The 20,968-nt window shown below is 35.6% G+C and overlaps 1 protein-coding gene across 5 annotated transcripts in view; it reads left to right on the top strand.

Annotated features, from left to right (window-relative positions):
* Positions 1-20,968, top strand: part of FOXJ3 (forkhead box J3) — a 151,624-nt gene that overhangs the window by 47,614 nt on the left and 83,042 nt on the right. For 3 of the 5 annotated variants that reach the window (XM_037002286.2, XM_037002287.2, XM_037002285.2), the window contains exons 3-4: positions 5,242-5,566; positions 16,432-16,506. In XM_037002286.2, coding sequence (XP_036858181.1) covers positions 5,242-5,566; positions 16,432-16,506 — 400 coding nt within the window. Of the gene's footprint in view, positions 1-5,129; positions 5,567-16,431; positions 16,507-20,968 lie in introns of all 5 variants that reach the window. The other 2 variants (XM_073233754.1, XM_073233755.1) reach the window with 2 other exon arrangements.

The raw sequence follows: 20,968 nt of genomic DNA, 5'->3' as shown, positions 1-20,968 counted from the left end.
CAGGGCTAGGATGGCAGCTTTATAAATGCTTCACAAAAAAACCAGGGACCCAGATTCATTGCCTCAGTTCCCATATTCTTAACGTGTGGCTTCCATTCTCAGAGATTGCTTTGTGGTCCAAGATGGCTGCTGGAGCTGTTGCATCTACATTCCAGAGAGCAGGAAGGGCAAAAGTTGCAGGGCCATCCACAATAAAATTGGGGTCGTATTCCTAAGAAGGAAGGTAAAAACAGCTGTTAGGTGGCAGTTAGTTATATCTGCCGTAGACTTTGCTTTGGTTGCCTTGGGTGTGTAATAGGGCTTATATAAAAGATATATATAATTAAAAAAACATATATATTTCCTGAGATATATATGAACAGAGTTACTACAGTGATAATTACAAGGATTTCTTGTAAATTTTCAGTTACTCAGTTTTTTACTTGGTGCCAAGTCTTTTAAGATGAAATGTTAAGTGCCAGGATTGGAGTGGGAGGATTTGGGAATATCTAGTTCACAATATCATTACCCTTATTATTCTCATTCCTTTTGTTTCCATGATGTCTACCTGTTACTCCAAGATAACAATAGGGGCCAAAAATAGCTCTGCCCATTTCCCCCATTTCTGATACCATTGAAACTTAAAAACTCTATGAGTAGGCCTTGGCTACTCCTTGGGAATTAGGGAAGTTGCAGAGGGAGGCCAAACAACGTGCCAAAGTAGCTGAAAAGCATATTTCAGATCAAATCAGTGGTAGTATTTCATAAAGTGGGATTAATGAAAGGAGTGGTGAGAAATCAGTTCCTTCATGTCACGACTTAGTGTTCTATCTTGATACTCTTTACCTTTTCATTTTATGCAGGAAAAATTCCTAATGGAACTTCTTTTAGGCAGCAGATGTTATCATTGATTTAAGAACTGTAGATATAAGTTCTCCATGCCTTGCTTTCTCTCACAGGTAACATTCTTTTTATTTTTGCTTCCATCTTCCCATTTTTCTCAGCTATTCCGGTAGAACTGTCTGTGTTTCTGTATAGTACTGTTTGTCAGTCTGTGCTTTGAATCATAGTTTTTTCCAGTTCATAAAAGGTTTTGATCCTGTGATTTTCCTTACTTCATGGTGTCTTTTACCTCTTCCTTTTAAAAGCTAAACATGTATGGTCTCACTTGTGTGGGGAGGAGCACACCCACACCTCCCCTGGATAGTAACTGTTTCAATCATTTAGCCACCATTTATTGATGCTTTACATAGGCATTGAGGATACAGAAAAGAATAAAGTTACTTCCTCCAAGGAGCTCATGGTCTTGTGAGAGAGGGAGTGATAGAGATAATTATAATTCTGTAGAAGTCCTGTGGTAGAAGTATTTATAATTCTACTGTGGGAGCAGGATCTAGTTAAGTTTAGGAGATGGAGGATGGATATTGTGGATTGATCAGGTTTTCTAGACGGGGAGATGTTTGGTTTGATTCTTGAAAACAGAGTAGAAGCCAGCTAGGCAGAGTAAGAAGCAGAAGACATTCCAGAAAGGAAGACTTTTACTCCTTATCCAAGTGCTGTGTTAGTTTTCATGATGTGTACCTGGCATGGTGTTAGGTAGCCCCTGAAGTACTAGTGAGCATTTCATTATCCTCAGTGAGGAGGTGTGGGGGAAGAGGGAGTGAGGGTAGAAAGCTTAGGCATATGATGCAGTTGTACACATGAAACAACATAGTAAATGCCAAACTGAGGTTATAGTTACTCTAGGATTTTAGAGGATTAATACGAGATTAATAAAGGTAAGGTAGTTGAAAATGAGTTTAGATTTAGTATAATAGAAGGGAAGCATTCAAGGCTTTGGGACACAATGACATGAAAATAGTACTGACAGATTTCTCTTGGAGTGTATGCATGGACTCTGGAGGTGACTAACCAGCAGGGAGGAGTGGTGAGAAATCAGTCTATAAGGGCAGCTAGGAAGCTTTGGTAATGAGATGAGGTAATCAGGGCCTGACATTTCTTAACCAGATTTCCATAACCAGATTCCTCAGAGCCTCCCATGCTGTTTTTAAATTTACCACCATCTGTTCTCTTATACAAGTGGACCTCTGTCATCACCATTCCACTAAGATGTTTCTTTCTAAAGTTACTGATGATCTGGCCATATCTAATGGTCATTTTTATGTTAGTGCTTAGTGGAGAGGAACCACTGTAGTAATCAGCCTAGGCACCAATAATGGAGGTACTTTTTACTTCACTACAAAGAATATATAAAAATTTAGTAAATTGCAAGTAAAACAGATGCCCCACTTTTTCAGAGTTTTAAGTTTAAAGAGAAATATTTTGTAGTATATTTCAAGTTTGCTCTTACAGAACTGTTGAAAGTAATTATAGCAATGGAATAATTCTTACTCATGATGTCTTCGACTGTTTTCTTTCCAGCGTATTTAGATCTTAACTTTCTTCAAGTCTAAGCTGAAGTCTCCCTTCTGTACTCCTAATGCTGTAGTCCATGTCATCCTCTCTGTTTTCTGAACCATTACAATTCCCAGAGCTCAGCCTTATACCTTTTTTCAGCTCTATCTTGTGTTTGACCTTCCTAATTAGGCTACAGTTTCCTGGAAGACAAGAATTGTCATACTTCCTCTGTGTGTGTTGAGGGGAGTATGTGAGCATAAAATCTTATTCTAGCATATCCCTGTACATGTGTATACATTTTTTAAAAAGTTTGTAATATGTATTAAGTACCTACTTATTGCATGTTTACATTATATTTCTAAGACTCAAAGTCTCAATTAGTGGCACTAATAGAAGGGAACAAGTCAAAGATGGTTCTCAGTAGGGGACATCTGCAGTATCAATTATATTCCATTTTGGCATGTGCTTTTTTTACATAAATTTTGAAAATGCATGTGACTCACTGCTCTGGGAATTTGAACAAAATAAAGCGACTCAGTGGAAACTTAATTGAGGCAAATAGGATGACAGTATGGTATAATAATAGCCACTGTTTATAGAATGAAATGTGAATAATAATAGCAGCAATGACTGTTATCACCACCACTACCACCAGTAGACATTTATTGAATACTTATTATTTGCCAGCCTGAGTATTTTATTTTACATCAGTAAGGTAGATACTATTAAGCTTATTTTACAGGTGGAAATATGGTAGAAAAACTACTGGATTAGACTTCGGGAGACCTGGGCTCTAGTTTTAGTTCTACTGTTAACTACCTGTATAAATTTGGACAAGTCTGACTTGAGGAGACCTTAGTTTTTCATCATCAGATTTAAGGGATTCACCTCTAATCTCTGGTACTTTCCCACCCTGTTGACATTCTGTGATCTCGAAATTACCTTGTCTACCTATTCCACAAGTTCCTGTAATTTATCTCATGCTGGGAACTAGCATTTCGGTGTGAGATTATAGAATAGAATGGTGTCTTTTAGGTCTCTGAAGGTGTTGTATAGAGGAATTTAAAGTTCAGGTTTCAGACTAATGCATACAGGAGAGATGCAGGCATTTGAGAAAATGAGAAAGGTAAAACTGTGGACCAAAATATCTGAAAAACAAGGTAATGGGACTCTACTAGCAATGCAGATGGAATCCCCATGGCTGCTTCTTGGTTTGTGATTGCTGTTGCTTAATCTGATTTACTTTATAGTGCTTTAGTACCCTCCCAAGGTACGAGTAATATTTAACAGTTATTGGATGTTTCTTCTATGCATATGTTATTATTTAATTATCAAGCTCATATTTTAACTCTAGGTACTACTGTGTCATTCTACAGATGAGAAAGCTGGGGTTTATAGATACTGATCAACATTTTTTTTTCATTCAATAAATATTTATTGAAAGCTTACTCTATTTATGTCAATGAGAGTGTCAAATTACAGAAAGAGAGCACTTGATTAACATTTTAATAGTCCCACAGTTAGTAACTGGTAGAATCAGTACCTGAACTCTGGTCTGCTTGACTCTGTTCTTTATCAGTTACGTATTACCTCCCAGAAGTTCAGATCCTAAGCAATACTTCAGGTTGCTTTTTGTCCATAGCCATTTGGGATGAGGGGCCTATATGAGATTTTTTTGGCCACAGTTTTTTGTTTTTACTCAGGTACCGTAAGTTTTTTAATTTGTTTCTTTCTTTCCTGTATTTTTATATCACTTGGAAGCTTTTAATAATTCTCTACTTTATTGTCAGGGTCATTATTCCTGGTTCTTTGATCTCAGGATAGAAATGTTTGTACCTTCTGCTGAAAGTTAGCAATTCCAGTGTGAAGTGTCAAGCTTTTATTTTTGTATTTTTATCTTCAATTCTTAGAGCAGTTTCCTCCCTTCTCCAGAATTTGTGTTAACCTAGCAGATTTTTTTCTTTTTTCTTTTTCTGGGTGGTAATGGTCTGAATTCTTCAGCCTTGGAGAGAAATACATTATAGAATCCAGATTACTGGATTTCATGTAAGCTTGTCCTCAAGCTTTTGATGCTTCTTTTCTTGCTGTCTGTGATTTAATCTCTAATATCCCACACTCCTAAATCTTTAGTTTTCTTAAGCTTGTTCCTTGGCTTTTTTTTTAAAACTGCCTGGTACTGCCTATCTTCTTTTTTTCTTGTTCGTCATTGTCCTTGAGTTTGCCATCCTCTTTCAGTCAGCTCTCCCAGCTAGCTTGTCTCCTTGCTATTCTTTTCTACCCTGCTTTACTCCTCCTACCTCCCACCTGCTTAACTCTACCTTCTTTCCTTCATGCAAATTCCTCTGCCTATTTCTCAGTTACTTTTTTGACCTCTTGCTTCCACTTTATTTTTGTTTGTTTTGACCTCTTGCTTCCACTTTACTTTTGTTTGTGTGACTCCCCTAAAATATGTGTAAAAGAAATGCAGATGTACAGTTAAAATTTTAAGGGGCCTGTAGTGTTGATGAGTATCAAGAACTGGACTGCAGACCAATCTCTTCATATTGTGGTCCTATTGCCCTATTTAAAGTGATAATCTTTTTTAGGAAGGTCGCTATCAGAGTCACTTTGTGTGTATGTATTGTTCTGTATCTTAACCATTTTAAAACCAAATTGTTGTGTTTTGGGAGGAAACAATTAAGAAAAAAGATTGGAAATGTTGACCCCTTAAATATTTGGTTTGGTCATTAACATACTCAATCTTTTTCCTCCAGATGTAACTCAGGCTTTTCCTCACTTTGGAACTCCTAGATTTGTGAATATTGGATATTTTGAGAAGCAGGGGTTCTTTCCTTGATATTGACTAAGGAGTCTATTTACCTTCAGGATGACATCTGAACTGGAGAGCAGCCTAACATCTATGGACTGGTTACCACAGCTTACCATGAGAGCAGCCATCCAAAAATCTGATGCTACACAGAATGCACATGGAACAGGAATTTCCAAGAAGAATGCACTCCTTGACCCAAATACAACCCTGGACCAGGAAGAAGTCCAACAGCACAAAGATGGGAAACCTCCGTACAGTTATGCCAGCCTCATTACATTTGCAATTAATAGCTCACCCAAAAAGAAAATGACTCTCAGTGAGATTTACCAGTGGATTTGTGATAACTTCCCGTATTACAGAGAGGCTGGCAGTGGTTGGAAGGTAAGGATTTCATTTAAATTACTATTCTTATGCTTTAAGCAAAAACAGTATTGTCTTCTGTTGAAGATAAAGCTTTACGGAGGCTCATGTAATTGAAGATGAAATTCTGATTACTAGTCATTGCTAGGATGTCAAAAAAGGAAATTAAGTGTTTTTAATTAGATGAGTATTTTTGGTAGATTATTAAGACTGATATAGCATAAAGTAAAAGCAGAGATAATGTAGCATTTACTGGATAACAATACCTACAGTTCAGATAAGTTGATAGTCTAAGGAAGAAAAAACAACATAGTATTGAAACTAGTAGTGTTTTCATCATGTAAGATTTTTTTGAACTTTAAATTTTGAAAGAATTTTAGATTTATAGAAGAGTTACATGAAAAGGGTTCCTGTATGTCTTTGATCCACTTCCTCTCTGTTAATGTCTTATATAGTGCAGTGATCAAAACTAAGAAATGAATGTTGGTACAATACTTCTGAATAAAGAATACTGCTAACTACTAAGTAAATTATAGATTTTACTCATATTTTATCAGTTTTTCCAGTAATGTCCTTTATGTTTCAGGATCCAGTTCAAGAATCCATATTATATTTAGTTGTCATGTCTCTTTGTTCTCCTCCAGTATGTAAAAGTTCTCAATCTTTTCTTACATTTTATGACCTTGACTCTTTTGAAGAGTTTGTAGAATGTTCCTCAGTTTGGATATGTCTGATGTTTTCTCATATTGAGGTAATGCAAATTTTTGACAGGAATAATGCAGAGAATATGTGCCTTTCTCTGTATATCATTAGCAGGGCAAATGATGTCAGTGTATCTTATTGCTAGTAATGTTACCATGATTCTTTGGTTAAGGTGATATCTGCTAGGTTTCTCCACTATAAAATTACTATTGATCACTTTGTAAATTATAAAATGTTTTGGAGATATGCTTTGAGGGCACTCAAGTATCCCGTTCCTTCTTAAACAACTTGGCTCATTAATTTTAGGATTCATGAGTAGATCATAATTAAAACAGTTCTTATTGTTTTCTAGTAGTGATTTTCTCCTCTCCTTCATTCCTTACATAGTTAGTAATTGGGATCTTCTGTAAAGATTTGTCCCCTCTGTTATTTATTTATACAGTCTATTGTTTGTAATAGTATGCACTCATGGATATTTTATTCTTTTTTGCTCTTATTATTTGTTGCTCAAATTGTTGTAGCTTTGACCATTGGGAGCTCTTACAGTTTGACTTCTGTGCCCTTTGACATGACTTCATTCTCTTTTTCACTTAGCACTTTTTAATTTTCTGGCACTACAGGATGTTACCAGCTCATCTTGTACCTTTCCTGCCTTAGCATTAGAATCAAAACTTCTCTAAGAAGTCCTAGTCCCTCATCTAATCTTTTTGATACACCATCAGATTAGTTAGCCTACCTAATTTATGTTTTGCAACTAATAATTCAACTTACTCTCTTTTTTGTCTGCACATGTTCTGTTCATATTCTTATGTAGGAATTACCAATTGTATCTATGTGGAGTGTGTCTGTGTGTGCATGCATGTGGGAGAGGGGTTTATAGAGCATTTTAGGTGTGCCATCAGATGGTACTCTTTCTTGTCTTCCTGTCCCAACACCTTTGTCTTTTTCATTTTATTAGATTCATTGAAGACATTTACTGTTTTGTTGTGCATCAGTGTTGTGCTGTGGACCGTGCCAGATAACCAAGTGTCTTAAAGGAAGGATTTTTTTATATCTCTTCCTCTATTCCGTGCCATACACAGTGCTTCCATTAATTAGCCTCAGTAAATGCAATTTGAATGAAAGCCTGAATCCTAGCCCCAACCTTCTTTTCCTAGCTTTATTTTCTGCTACTTCCCTCTCATGTACTCTTTCTTCTTTGTCTGTCAGTCTTCTAGCTGTTCCTGGAAATCAGCACTTTGATTTCTTTCATTTTTCTCTAACTTATTCTTGGACTTTTTTCTTTTGCCCTTTTTCCAGTTGGCATTATCCTGTTAATTTTTCTGCTCATGTGTTACCTTTCTTCTCCCTATAGAATTACTCTCTCATGTTTCCATATGCTTTATAGATACTACTATTAAACGTAGAGATGTTTGTTCAGAATCTTACTTCGTTAATTTTTGTGTCTGTGTTCAAATGATAGCTGCTTTTACTATTATCTGTGTGCCAGGCACTAAATACTAAAGAACCTTCATGACATCATTGTCCCCTTAAGCCACACAGCAGTCTTAGGAAGTAAGTACTGTTAATTGCCCAAATTTTAAAGGAAAGAAAACTGAGGCTTAGAGAAGTGACTTTCCAGAATTTCTCATCTAGAGAATAGAAGAGCCAAGATTTGGTGCCAGACTTGGTAGACTTGGAGATTTCAAAGCCCATGTTTTAACCGTTACAAAGAGCTTATAATTTTGCAAACAATAAATAAACATAAACATTTATTGAATTTAATTTACACATACTCTTTTAACTGGCTAACTCATTGTTAGATTTTTTTAACTTTTAATTTTGAAAGAGTTCTAGATTTATAGAAGAGTTACATGAATAGTACAAAGGGAGTGTTTGTTAATAGTATAGTGAAGCGATTGTGAATAGTATATTTGGATCAACAAAATATTTCAGTAGAGGAAATATGTAATAAAATTTGACTCATAAATCAAAAAACAACATTCTAAACAAATAGTAGTGATCCATTTAAGCTACGTTTTCTAGCTGTACGAGTAGGCACTACTGTTTGATAGACTCCTTTCATCAAGATTTGGGATGAAGAAAGGCTAGGAGATTTTGATAAACCTGTCTACCATTGGAAGAAAAAGGTGGTAAGGGGGTAGAAATGCCCAAAATGACTTACAAAGTCCACCAGGGATTCATGGGTCTGTGTCATTGGTTGGTTGTCATGGGTCTGTGTCAAAGGTAACACATGAGCAGAAAAATTAACAGGATAATGCCAACTGGAAAAAGGGCAAAAGAAAAAACATACCTGCAAGGGGCTAGACAGGTGAGGTGACATAAATGAGTAAATTAAAAAAAAAAGGGCATACCTAGAATGCTTGTCTAATGTAAACAGCACATGTCTGTGTCTGCTGGTAGTTGTGCTCTAGTTACTTGTTGCCTTTTAGGACATATGACAGAGCTTACAATTTCTCCCCCCAAGAAAAGCCAGAAATCTGAATTTTGTATGCTATTTCCCAATTTTATAAGTGTTGCTAACTTATTCCAGTTTTCTTTAATACTTTGCAGGCCAAATATAAGTGTGTTGTCTGGGTTCAGTCTGTGCACTACTGATTTGCCATCTCTAGTCTAGATCATATCCTCTTATTTTCAGCTAATGTAGTTTTTCATTCATTAATTGGAAAAGGATTTGTTTACTATATACTCTTGTGAGCAGTATGTGAGCTTTGGCAATACTGAGAAGCAGCACAGGGCCCCTAAGGAAGCTTATAAACTTTATTGCATGAAGGGGATTGTATAAACAAGTAATTATGATGGTATATAAAAAGCTCTATATAAAGAAACATAGAGTATTGTGTTATGAAGAGTTGACTAACTGGGCACACCTACTTACTATCTGTAAGCCATAAAAATAACCAGTATGTATGTGACCTAGTAAAAAAGTGTTAAATGAAGGATATAGTTACAAGTGCTGTGAGAATTTAGAAGAGCTAATGTGAAGTGTGATGAGGTTCTGGATTGAGTGACACAAAGACCAAGTGCTGTGAGAGTACAAGGGAAGAGAGAATCCTTAGAAAGTTTCCAGAAGGAAGTAATTTGAAGTGAATTTGAGCTCTATTTTGAAGAAGGGTAAGATTTGGAGAGATGCTTTCAATAGTTCTTAGGAAATAATTGGTTATAGGGGTTCTTAATAGAGAACAGTAAGCGTTGGGATACAGCCAGAATGTAGAGATCCCATAAAAATATGAATGCCAAGCTGGAGAGTTTGGTCCAAAGTTGCTAGGAAATAGCACATGAAGTTCAGTTGTATATATCATTCACCTGTCTGACCTCAGCTTCTGCTGAAGTGTAAGTCCATCTGGGAGTGCCAAGTTCTGTCTGCTGAATTTCTTGCTGCTGCCATCCCAAGTTATGGTCTGAAATTGGTTTAGAAGTAGTGATACAGTTTCAACTAGAGATGTATGGTTTAGATATAATGAAGAAAAAGGGTTGGAAGGGGAGAGAATGGGAATAGGAGGAGCAGGATGATGTTGCTCTTAGAACTGAAAGTATGCCAGAGAGATTGTCTGGTCCAATCTATTGCTTTCAATAGACCTTGAATATTTCCGGGGTTTGCTGTTTTATTATTCTTCTTAAACAGTTCTTTCCTGCCAATTTTAGGTGCCTAGAACTTGCCAATGATCTTTGTTTTTGTAAACTTAGAAAGAAATACTTTGAACATTTCAAATAAAGACAAATGGAAACTGGTTTACCTTCTCTTTTGCTGAGGGTCCCATCTCTGTTTCCATGTTTTTGTTACCATTCACTGTCCTTCAGTTTGTTTAAGTGTACTCCTACAATTTGCTGTTCACTATTTCTTCTTTAGGTATGGAGTAGATGGGTTAGGGGAAAATGGGAAGTCATTTGGAACTTGTGAAGTTAGCTTGTAGTGGTTGAAGAGAGGATGGAAGAAAGATCCTAAAGCAATTTTCAGCCACCTTTCTAGAAGTGTAGAGCCAACTAAAGTCACTCAGAGGAGAAAATGTTGCCATGGACATTTAAAAGGATTCAAATAGAATTTTAATATTTAGGTAAAACTCCCTTTCATTTTGGGCCATGGTGTTGAAGGGAGATTACATACTAAAAATAACTTTTTGAATAGTCCATGAAAATTTTAAAAAATAGTCTTTGATTTCTCATAAATGGGGGATTTTGCTATTTGAAGTAGAGGAAAAGGAATTTAATTTTGTGCTGTTCCTCTCCTTACTAAAAAAATTGACCTATTAAGTTACTGGAGATTAGAGTAATAAAAAGGAGAAATATGAAAGAGTGGTATGTGTATATGGGAGGTGTATTATGATACTTTTTGTGTGGGTAAGAAAAAATATATAATGTATTTGCTCATTGTTTTAAAAAGAAACTTAGGACTAATAAACTAGAAATTTAATAAACATAGTAACCAATAGGGATAGATAGAACCAAGGCAGAAGGGGTATAGAAGGGATGAGATTTTGAGTATATCTTTTTGAATAGTTTTGAGTTTTGAACCATGTGTTTTACACATTCAAAATAAATGTATATAGAAAATCAAAAAGGTTGGAAGAAGGAAACCTTAAAACTGAATATAAGAGAAAACAAATAAGCCTTACATCGTATCAAATGGATAACATAATCACACAGAAAAAATTCAAGAAGGTTTTGAAAGAGCATTCTGACTATACACACATGCATACATACCTTCATGGGATACATACTAAGATCAAAAACATTTGCAAAGAAATCATGAATTTAGTCGATTTGTCTTTCGTAGTGGTACTAGCTAGAGGCAATTTCTACTCCAAAAACCCCGAGAAAAATAAGTTGGGAGTAATTCTGAAACTATTTTTATGTGCATGGTAGGGTAGAACAAATGAGTTCATATATTGATGTTTTGGGGAACCAGGTCTCACAGTGGGGAAAAAGAGATGTAGGTAGGAATGTAGTGGCTTATTTGAATTGGAGCTGCCAGTTTGAACTTAAAAATAATCACTTTGAGTGCTTTTAAACTTGACATTCTTGGGTCACAACTCTAGAGATTTTGAATTAGTTATCTTGGATAGAATCTAGAAATCTGCGCTGAAATTAATCTGAAGCGATTCTAGTGCAAATAGATTATACTTTTGAGAAACTACTTTTGAATTTCGGGTTTTCAAGGCCAAGCAGTTTGATGGTTTTTTTAATCTGCACCAGTTTTCTCCTAGTGGTAGTTAACCTGGATCATTCTAATTATCTCAACCTCTCCTACTCTCCCAATCTTTTCTTGGGGTTATTAGAGGTAGGGTCTGCCCAAGCTGTGAGGTCTGAAGTAATCTCTTTTCTCCAATGTGTGGATATATATATATGTCTTGGGTCTTGTATCTCTCTGGGTGTTCTTGCTTTCTAAATATGCTTTTGGTATTGTTTTTTTTTTCCCAACAGGTTTGTGATTATTACATGAAAAGCATTATATTCTGGATACTGAGTTGATAGACAAGGTTCCTGTCCTCATGGAGCCTGCTACATTTTGGTGTAAAATACAATAGGGAGGAGGAAGACCATTAAACAAGTAATTGCAAGTGTGATGAGAAATCCAGGGTGGTAAGGAAGTTGATTACAGCGAGACCTAACCTAACAATCTATGCAGGTCAAAAAGGATTTCCCTAAAGAACTGATGTTCACACCGAGAATGAATTGAAAGTCGAGTAGACTCAGGTGAAGGGGATGGATATATGGAGTAAGGTTGGGGACAGTAATCTTTGTAGAGGGAGCAACAAATGAAAAACCTTGAAGTGAGAGAGAACATTTCAGGGGATATGTATAGATAGATAGCAAGGTAGGGTCAGATTATGAAGAGCCTATAGGGACATTGTTAGGATCTTGGACTTCAGTTGGGAAGTCACTGAAAGGTTAAGTGCAGGGGTTAATGTCACTTTTTGCCTTGTGAAGAGGTAACTTGTGTCTTGGACTGAAATAGTGACAGAAGAAATGGAATAAAGTAGGTCAAAGGTAAACTTATGAAGATGTGACAGTTTTGTTTCAGATGGTAAGGAAGAGGGAGGCGTAGGTTTCTAGTTGGAGCAATTATGTGAGTATCTTTAAACAGAAAGGAAAACTGGAAGAAGATCACACTGGGGATGAGTACTGAGTTTAGTTTTAAACATGTTGAGTTTAAGGTATTTCTGGAGATGTCTATTAGATTGTTGAAATATATGTTAGGAACTCAGGAGAAAGGTCTGTTGGGGAATCTAGGAAGATGAAGTGTCTGTCACACACGGTCACTGAAGTGTCACAGATGTCTGTAGATTAGATTGCTAGGCAGCAAATACAGAAATGAAAAAAGGACAAGGGACAGAGCCTTGAAGATTTCCAACATTTGAGCTTTTTGCAGAGGTGGAAAACCTAAGTGGAGATGTGTTCCTCCTTTGAAGCCATTCAGAAAATACAACCATATTAGTTTTTTTTCTTACCATTTTGATTTTGTTTTTTTCCCATCTTGAATTTTTAACAAACTGATGAGCTCTAGCTTGTCTTCATTAATCCTTTCTTTTTCTTCTCTTTTAGATTTGGTCTGAATATTTTCATGATTCTGTTTTATCTCCACTGTTATTTTATTAGTTCTACCCATTCCTATATTTTGTTTTAGTCATTGCTGTAGGGTTTACCACACACATCTTTAACTTGTTCATAGTCTACCTTCAAATACACCATTTTATGTATAGTGGAAGAACTCTATAAACCATACACTTCTAATTTCTCTATCCCATCCTTTGTGCTATTGTTGTCTCATATTTTACATTTGCATGTTATAAACCCCATAGTAAATTGTTGCATTTGCCTTTGTTGTCTTTTAAAGGCATTATAAATAAGAAAAAGTGCTTTTTAAAAATTGACCTTCATTTTTATAATTTCTGGAACTTTTTATAGATCACAGTTTCCACTTGATATTATACTTCTGCCTGAAGAATGTCCTTACAGCATTGCCAGCCAACTGGCACTAGAAGAGATGAATTCTTTTTGCTTTTGCTTTCTTGGAAGTCTTTATTTTGCCTTCATTTGTAAAAGAGATTTTTATTTCATATAGAATTGACACTTTTGTCCTTTCAGTATTTTAAAGATGTCTTTCTGTTGTCTTGTAATTTACAGTTTTTGAGATGGTTGTGATAATTCTTATCTTTGTTCCTCTTTATGCAATCTTTTTTTTTTCTTGTTGCTTTCAAGATGGTTTCTTCATTTTGATTTTCAGCATTTTGACCATAATAAATATAGGTGTGTGGATTTTTAATTTATTCTGCTTGGTGTTCTCTGAATTCTTGCATCTGTGATTTGATGTCTTAAGTTGTTTTTGTAAAATCCTTAACTTCTTCACATTTTTCTTCTGCCCCATACTTTTTCTTTTTTTCTTCTGAAACTCAAATTACATGTATTGTTCCTCAATTCTTGGATTTTTTTTTTTTAAGTATTTGTGCACATGTCTGCACACTTGTGTGTGTCAGTTGGACAATTTCTACTGATCTGTCTTCAAGATATTTGGAGCCTTTCTCTAGCTGTGTCCAGTCTGCTAGTGACCCCATTTAGGGAATTTTTTTTATCTTTGATCATGGTTTTTTTTTCCTCATCTGTATTTGACTCTTCACTCTCTTAAAATATACCATTTCTTTATGCAAGTTGTCCACTTTTCTCTATTTGGTCCTTGAACGTATTAGTCATAAAGTTCTTGTCTGATAATTCTCACAACTGAGTCATCTCTCATTTGGGTTTTATTGATGACTTTATTTCTTGACACTATTTTGTTTCTTTGCTTTTTTATGTATCTTGCAATTTTTGACTGTCAGATACATGTATAGAAGATTGGTAGAGATTGAAGTAAATAGTATTTATACCTGTAAATGGACAAGCATCTTTGTTCCCAGGCCATATGTGTAGAGAATTGAATCAGTCTGTCAGTAGTTGAGCTAGATTTGGGTTTTATTGCTGATACCTACCTCTTGTATACCACAGACTTTACCTTCCTCCAGCAATAGTCTCCTGTTGCTTTGTGCTTTAAGTTGGGGACTTGGGTGCTTAGGGGGAGGGGTAGGGTTTTCTCAATTTTCTTGTTTTCTCTAAATTTTTAGTCCTTTTTGCTACGGGTAGGGGTCTCTCTCCAGGTTCTTGCCCTACTTCTGTCAGTAGCCTGTTACTGCTAGGCTTGTAGTAGGGGCTGGGGTTTTCTCTGTTGTCTTGATCCAGCATTAGTCTTACTTAGGCCCTTGGACTTCGGAGTGGGGCTTTTCAGTGTTTCTTTCCCTCAGCTAGATTAGCCTTGTATCTGTAGTTGCTTTTGGATAGGGTTTACTGCCCCTTCCATAGCTGTAGTTGAGGTCAACCTCAGCATGGTCTATTGGTGTAAGATCCTGAGCCCAAGGTACTTCTGGATACTTGTCCCAGAGTGAAAGGATTTTGCTTCTACTCTTCCCTCATCAGCAGTCAATTTTTACCTGTATTCTGCTGAGAGGCAAAAGAAGGGTTTTGTTTACATTCTTCCCACAAAAGCATTCTTTGCCAGAGACCTGTGGATGAGAGGTTTTGCTACTCCTACCTCAAACTTAAAATGATTTGTTTTGTCTATAGAAGGTGGTAGGCCTTTGTCAGTTACCTCCTTCCTGCCTGTGCCACAGAGGAGACTTTCTTTGGTCTCCTTTCCTATCCCCAATCTTTCTTGTGATTTTACAGTAAAGACTCATGGAGAAGAGCTCAAGAGTGAGTGACTTTTCTTATTTACGTCTGGGGCCCTTGTTATTTTAAACTGACACACTAGCCCATGGTTGGCCTTTCCATTTTGGCTAATTTCTTGGATGCTTGAATGATAGCTACCTCATTCTGCCATACTCTGCCAAAAGGTGAGGCAGTTATCCCCTTTTTTCTTGAATAGGCTTGTTCCTCTTCGGAATTTAATTTCCTAAGAGGCTGCCTTGCAACCTCAGTTCTGATGCAGCTCAAAAATAGGTATGATTTTTTTGGGGTTCACTCCTTGTCTTCTCATTATTTAAAAGGGATCATCATTCTTTATAATTGTTTACATCCCAAGCAGAGGTGGAACTCCTGTTCATAAGTTTTAAATGGGTATTTGGTAATTAGATAGGCTTGAATTTATATTCTTTGGTCATCTTTTAAAAACTTCTCTAATCCCAATATTGCTTCATGAGAGGAAGTTTTAATATAGGCATTGTTGTTAGAGTTCTGAATTTTGTATTTAAAAATAAAATAGACATTATGCCAAAAAAAATGACCACCTTCCCTATGCCCACCAAAAATCTAGGTAGTGGCACCATGCAGTTGGGGTCACTCTCCATCAAATACCTGGCCATTTTGGAACAAACAATTATGGAATAGATTTTGAAGCATTTCATTAAGAAGAAATGTTCTTTGGCTATTTTCTGTAAAATTTGTGGCACAGTCCTACTTACTCATCAAAAGATTTTCCTGTTTCACGGATTCTCCAGGTCTCAAAGTGCATGTTCCTATGATCTAAGTTGGTTATTCTTTCCTGATACATTGAGGGACCTAGCTAGCTGTTCTTGCTAACCCTCTGTAGTCAGTGTCTTCCCATGTGGTTTTCTTTTTTATAGGTTGTAGTGAGAACCTAACTGGTTTCTATATGCTCTTGTAGTGAACAATGGAATTTTTTTTTGTTGTTTAAAATTTTAACCCATTCGAAAGTGGTGATACATGTGCCTTGTAGATCATTTTAATGTTGCAGAAAAGAAGAGAAAAATAATCACCTGTAATTCCATGTAGAATAACTCTTAGGCATTTGACATTCTGGCTTGTTTCCATGAATGAATGAATGAATGAATGAATGGACAGATGGAAGAATGTCACAATTAAAGTCATACATATATAATTTTGTATTTGGCATTTAATATTTAATATTAATTATAGGATCTTCATGCATCATTAAAAGGCCTTAATAAACATTTAAAATGGGACACATATTCCATTATTTGGAGTTTTATACAATCCACTAGAAACTTTTGTTTCCCTTTGCAATATTCATAATTTGAAAATCAGGAAGGTTTAAATTTAGAGCTCATTTTAAAAGCTTATTCTGTTTGAAATTGTATTCCAATGCATAGGCATATTTAGGTTTCTGATTGTGTTTTTAAGGTGGGTTTAGTTTTTTGGATCCCAATGACCCTATGGCCTTTCTTTTTTAATTTCAGAATTCCATACGACATAATCTGTCACTGAACAAGTGTTTCCTTAAAGTGCCTCGATCCAAGGATGACCCTGGAAAGGTAGGATTCATTTTCTTAAGATAAAATAATTGGATTCTTCATTGTATTTTTATTAGTTTTGAATCTGAGTTATATAAGAAAAATAATTGGAATGAGAACATTCAAGAACTTCTGTAGTTTATTAATTAGAAACCTTTATGAAATAGCAAGTCTTCCCTCATCCTACCCCACCCCACCCCACCCCACCACCATTTTAGTTGGATATGCTTCAAGGGCCAGCCATTCAGGGAGAGTGTTTTTTTTTAAGTAGTGGGAAACTAGTTGTTATAGAGCTTGTCTTCTGTTATACTTCTGCTGTTTCTAATCTAGTTTTTGTTTGGTTATTTTTTTTAGTGTTGTGTATTAAATTACATTTGGGTCTTGAACTGATTGACAGGAGCCACAATTTGTTAATTACAGAGGTGGATCTATGTGTAACTGACAACAATTGGAAGTAATTTTTACCCTGAAGTAAAATTGTTTCTGTTAGTTCCCCGTTTTCTTAGTTGCTGCTTTTTTCCTCTCCTGTATTTCTCATGCCACCTTTACATTTTTAGTATTTTATCTGCAGAGCCCTTTTTTGTTTCAGTAGCCATTGTCGACTGTAGTGTGGCTTGAGTTTGGTACTAGTTACTTGGTTTATAAAGCCCAGAGTACTGCTTGGACCATATTTGGTTGTCATGATAAATTATTAGACTAAGTCTTTAAGACAGTGTACCTGTTGGCAAGGGTGTGTTCTTGTGTTCTTGGTTGGATGGTTAGACTTCTTGTCCTCTTCTTTAGGCCAGCTGTCCCTGGAAGAATCTAAAATGTAAGCCTGGTCATATTATCACCCTGCTTTAAAGTATTTCTTAGATGTCCTAGAGATGTGTCTTTGTTACAGAATATCCTTTACCTTGATTTGACTTCCTAGCTGTGACTCACTTCATTCAAGACCCACTGTGAGGAACTATTTGAAGTTTCCCAAACATACCTTTCTTGTGGTCTCTCTTATTGCACAAGCTCCTGTCCTCTACTTGTCTGATTTACTCTTTGTCTTTTAAGATTGAACTGCAATGTTACTTCTCTGAAGCTTTGTTTGTTCCCTCTTTTGGTCCTGTTATTTTGTGATCATTGTAGCAGCTCTTAACTGGTCTCTCCCCTTGAGCTTACTACTTTCAATTTATAGTAACTTTCACATAGTCAGTGATCTTTCAGAAATGTTGACCTAATGGTATGTTCTCTTTGTTTAAAATCTTCACTGGTTATCTACTGCCCTCAGGTTAAAGTCTCTAAACTTACAGGGGTAGGGATCATGTGTATATTACTCACCTTTTGGTTCCAGTTGCATAGTGGCTGGTGGTGCTGAGGAGACGCTTTTGTTGAGTAGATGAATGTATTGTATCCTCTACTAGATGGTTAACTTCTTGAGATTAGAGATGGAGAGTTAATCATTTCTATTGCAAAGCAGGAAACTCTTAAATAATAAATTTTTATAGCATCTTCTATGATCTGCCCCATCAAGTTGGTTCTCATTAAAATTGAAAGATTATTGTAATAGCCTTCTTATTTGACATAATTTCTTGTTATGTTTATAACTCTCCAATAGGAATTGGTGAAATTTTTCTTTCCTTTAAAGCAGGCTTATTATGAAAAAAGGAATTATAACTTTACATTTGCTTCATTATAATATCCTGTGTGCAGCGAGTGTACACGAATCTGGAAATGATCTTAAAAGAGTTTAGGAATTACCTGTTTTTATTAGAGTTGTATGAAGGCACTAATTGGATTCTGTAAACATTAGGTTCAGATTTAATTTTGATTTAATGAGGTTTAAATCATTAAAATAAGCAACACACATGAATACTTAACTATATTATATTCTAAATTTTAACTAGTTTGAGGCCTATTTAAAAAAACTTGTGCTGTCAGGTTTTCTTTTGTATAGAACAAAGCTTTCTCCACCTTTAATTAAATAGTATCAATGGGTAAGGCAGATGCGGAAAATATGTTACTCTTTGCAACTATTCTTGAATGAAGATTGGCTTACTAATATGCAGTCAAAACAAAATGCAGAAATAAATTGAATTCTGAGAGATAAAGCTTTCAACTTTTACCATTAGTCACCAGTTTTGAAATTTTGTTTTTATCAAAACACATCATTGTTCTTATTGATTTTGGTCGTAATATAAATATCATACATTTGATCTTATAAAGTACATTTAACTAATAGTCATTTTTATTTTCAGTCTCAAGGTGAGATTTAAATATCCATTGTTTTTATTGCTTTTGGTCAGAAGTAAATATAAATCTGATTTTATAAAGTACATTTATATGAACTTTATTTTTTGGTATCAGAATAAGATTTTTGTTAAAAAAAAGTTCTGTTGTTTAAAAGTTACTGAAAAACCTCAAATCTAGCCCATTTTATAGAACAGGAAAGTAACGCCAATAAGGAGTGACTTGAGTTCATGTTCAGTGGGGAATTAGAACCCAAGTGTACTGACCAAACTTCCCTGCAAGTTACAGAAACCCATTAAAGACCAATTTAAGTGAAAATACTGCAGGGAAAACTGGAGCCAGCTTCTTAAATTATGTCACCAGGAATATCTCTTTACATTTTTTTTAGTTCTGCTGGGTTCTCTGATGGCTTCATTTTCAGCTCAGTTAGTGGCAGAGATGGCCATCAGCAGCTTCTGGCTTATATTCTACGAGTTTAATAACCTTCGAAAAGAGTTTGGTGCCCTTTCTCATGAGTCACCTGGAATATAGCAAACATCTCAGAATGATGCTGAACAGAATACACTTGGCTTCTTGGTTCCTAGGCTAGTGCTTTTTCCACCATACCAATCGGCCTTGAGAGGGACGCCAGAATGTTAGTTAAGTTTGGGTACTTATGAATTGTTTTTTCTTTTTGTATTACAGTGTTTCCTGGCATTTGAGGAGCTTTTGCAAAACCACCCTCACCACAGTGGGAGAAAACCATTGAGCCAAGGTGGGGTGGGAGTAGTTTTTGATCTTGGGTATGGGGTGGATTTTAACCCCCCTAGGATTTTGTTAGCTGCTGCCATGACCTAGACAAGTTCAAGAGGTAGAGGTAGCTTGTACAGCACCATCTTTCCTGTATTTTTTGGTATAGCTTCCTGTTCAGTCTATTACTGGAGAGGCAAGCCTAAACTTGAAGAATATTGTTTTGAAATACAGGTATTTTAATATGGCTATTTATTCCTGACTCAATTCTTCATTTTCTAGAAGCTTTGTCATAAAAATTCTTAACCTTTGATAACTTCCCATGTACACTGATCATCTGAAATCCTTTTTCCTTTGTTCCTTGAACTAATTTTAAACAGCCATATTATTGCTTTCTTAAAAAGGAAACACAAAATGAGATTAAATTTGCATCCATTACTCTTGAGCTTTTTTGAGGAGAGAGTTCTGTTTTCCTGTTCCTTTTATTACAATCCCTGTTTCTGCATCCTGCAGTCTATCTCCATTTAAAATATTCTTGTCTTTTATCTTCTCTCTGCCCATTAGCTTTATTTTCTGTATTTTGGTCTTGTTTTTTGATTTAACTTGACAAAAGTCTTCTTATTCTATAGTTCACTATGTCTCTCAGTTATCTTGAAGGCAAATATTTTGCTCACATGGAAAAACTATTTAGTTTTTTAAAAAAATAGAGTTCTCTTTGCTTTCCAGCTTAATCTTTTCTCAACTTTGTTCTGTCTACAGCTCATGAAAATGATACGTTGACTTTAAAGGAAATAAAAGGTTATAGTAAGTAGTTTCAACAGTTGCATAATTATTTAGCAGCAGTGAGCTCTAGTAGAACTGAGATGATAGCTAAGAAGTTTAAGACCCCATGAAGGCCACCTGTCTGTCATAGGAGAGAGAATTACAATGAATTCATAGTAAGAAGATGTTTTTTTAGGGGGTCAGGGAATCCTTTTCTTACCCAGGGTAAAGGCTCCGTGGCTATGAAGATTGGGGTCTTCTGGTTCCTGAGGAAGTAACAAATTCACTGCTAGGGAATTAACTTCTGAAAGTTTGAGATTGTAATTTTTTCTATTGTCCTCTGTCATAGTGGGAATGTAATATAGTTGGCTGGTCTGTTTTTTCAAAGGATATTATCTTTTCACCACCTTTATATTTATTTGTAAGTTGTCTGTTTGTTGGTATTCTGTTTGGGTTACATTATTAAAAAATAAAGAAAAATGAGCAGTTTGAGAACATGAAATACAATATTAAGTAATAAACAGTGTTGAAGGAATCATAGATATGTACTCTGAAGAAGGAAGAATGTAATTTTAATACTAGTCTTAAAGTAGATGCATGATTTTTGTGAGGAAGAAGTTAACCTCTTATCTGTGTCTCTTTGCGTAAAATCAAAGAGGAAGTAGAATTTAAAGATGAGCAAGAGTTTGGTTGGACAAAAATAAGGACATATTTATTGTAGTCAAAAAACACTGGTAGGGGGTCCCAAGGGAGGCCTTCCGAGTTTGTTATT

This window comes from Manis javanica, chromosome 4, assembly GCF_040802235.1.
Source record: "Manis javanica isolate MJ-LG chromosome 4, MJ_LKY, whole genome shotgun sequence".
Taxonomy (NCBI): domain Eukaryota; kingdom Metazoa; phylum Chordata; class Mammalia; order Pholidota; family Manidae; genus Manis; species Manis javanica.
The sequence above is the reverse complement of the archived record's forward strand: the minus strand, read 5'-3'. Positions and strand labels throughout refer to the sequence as shown.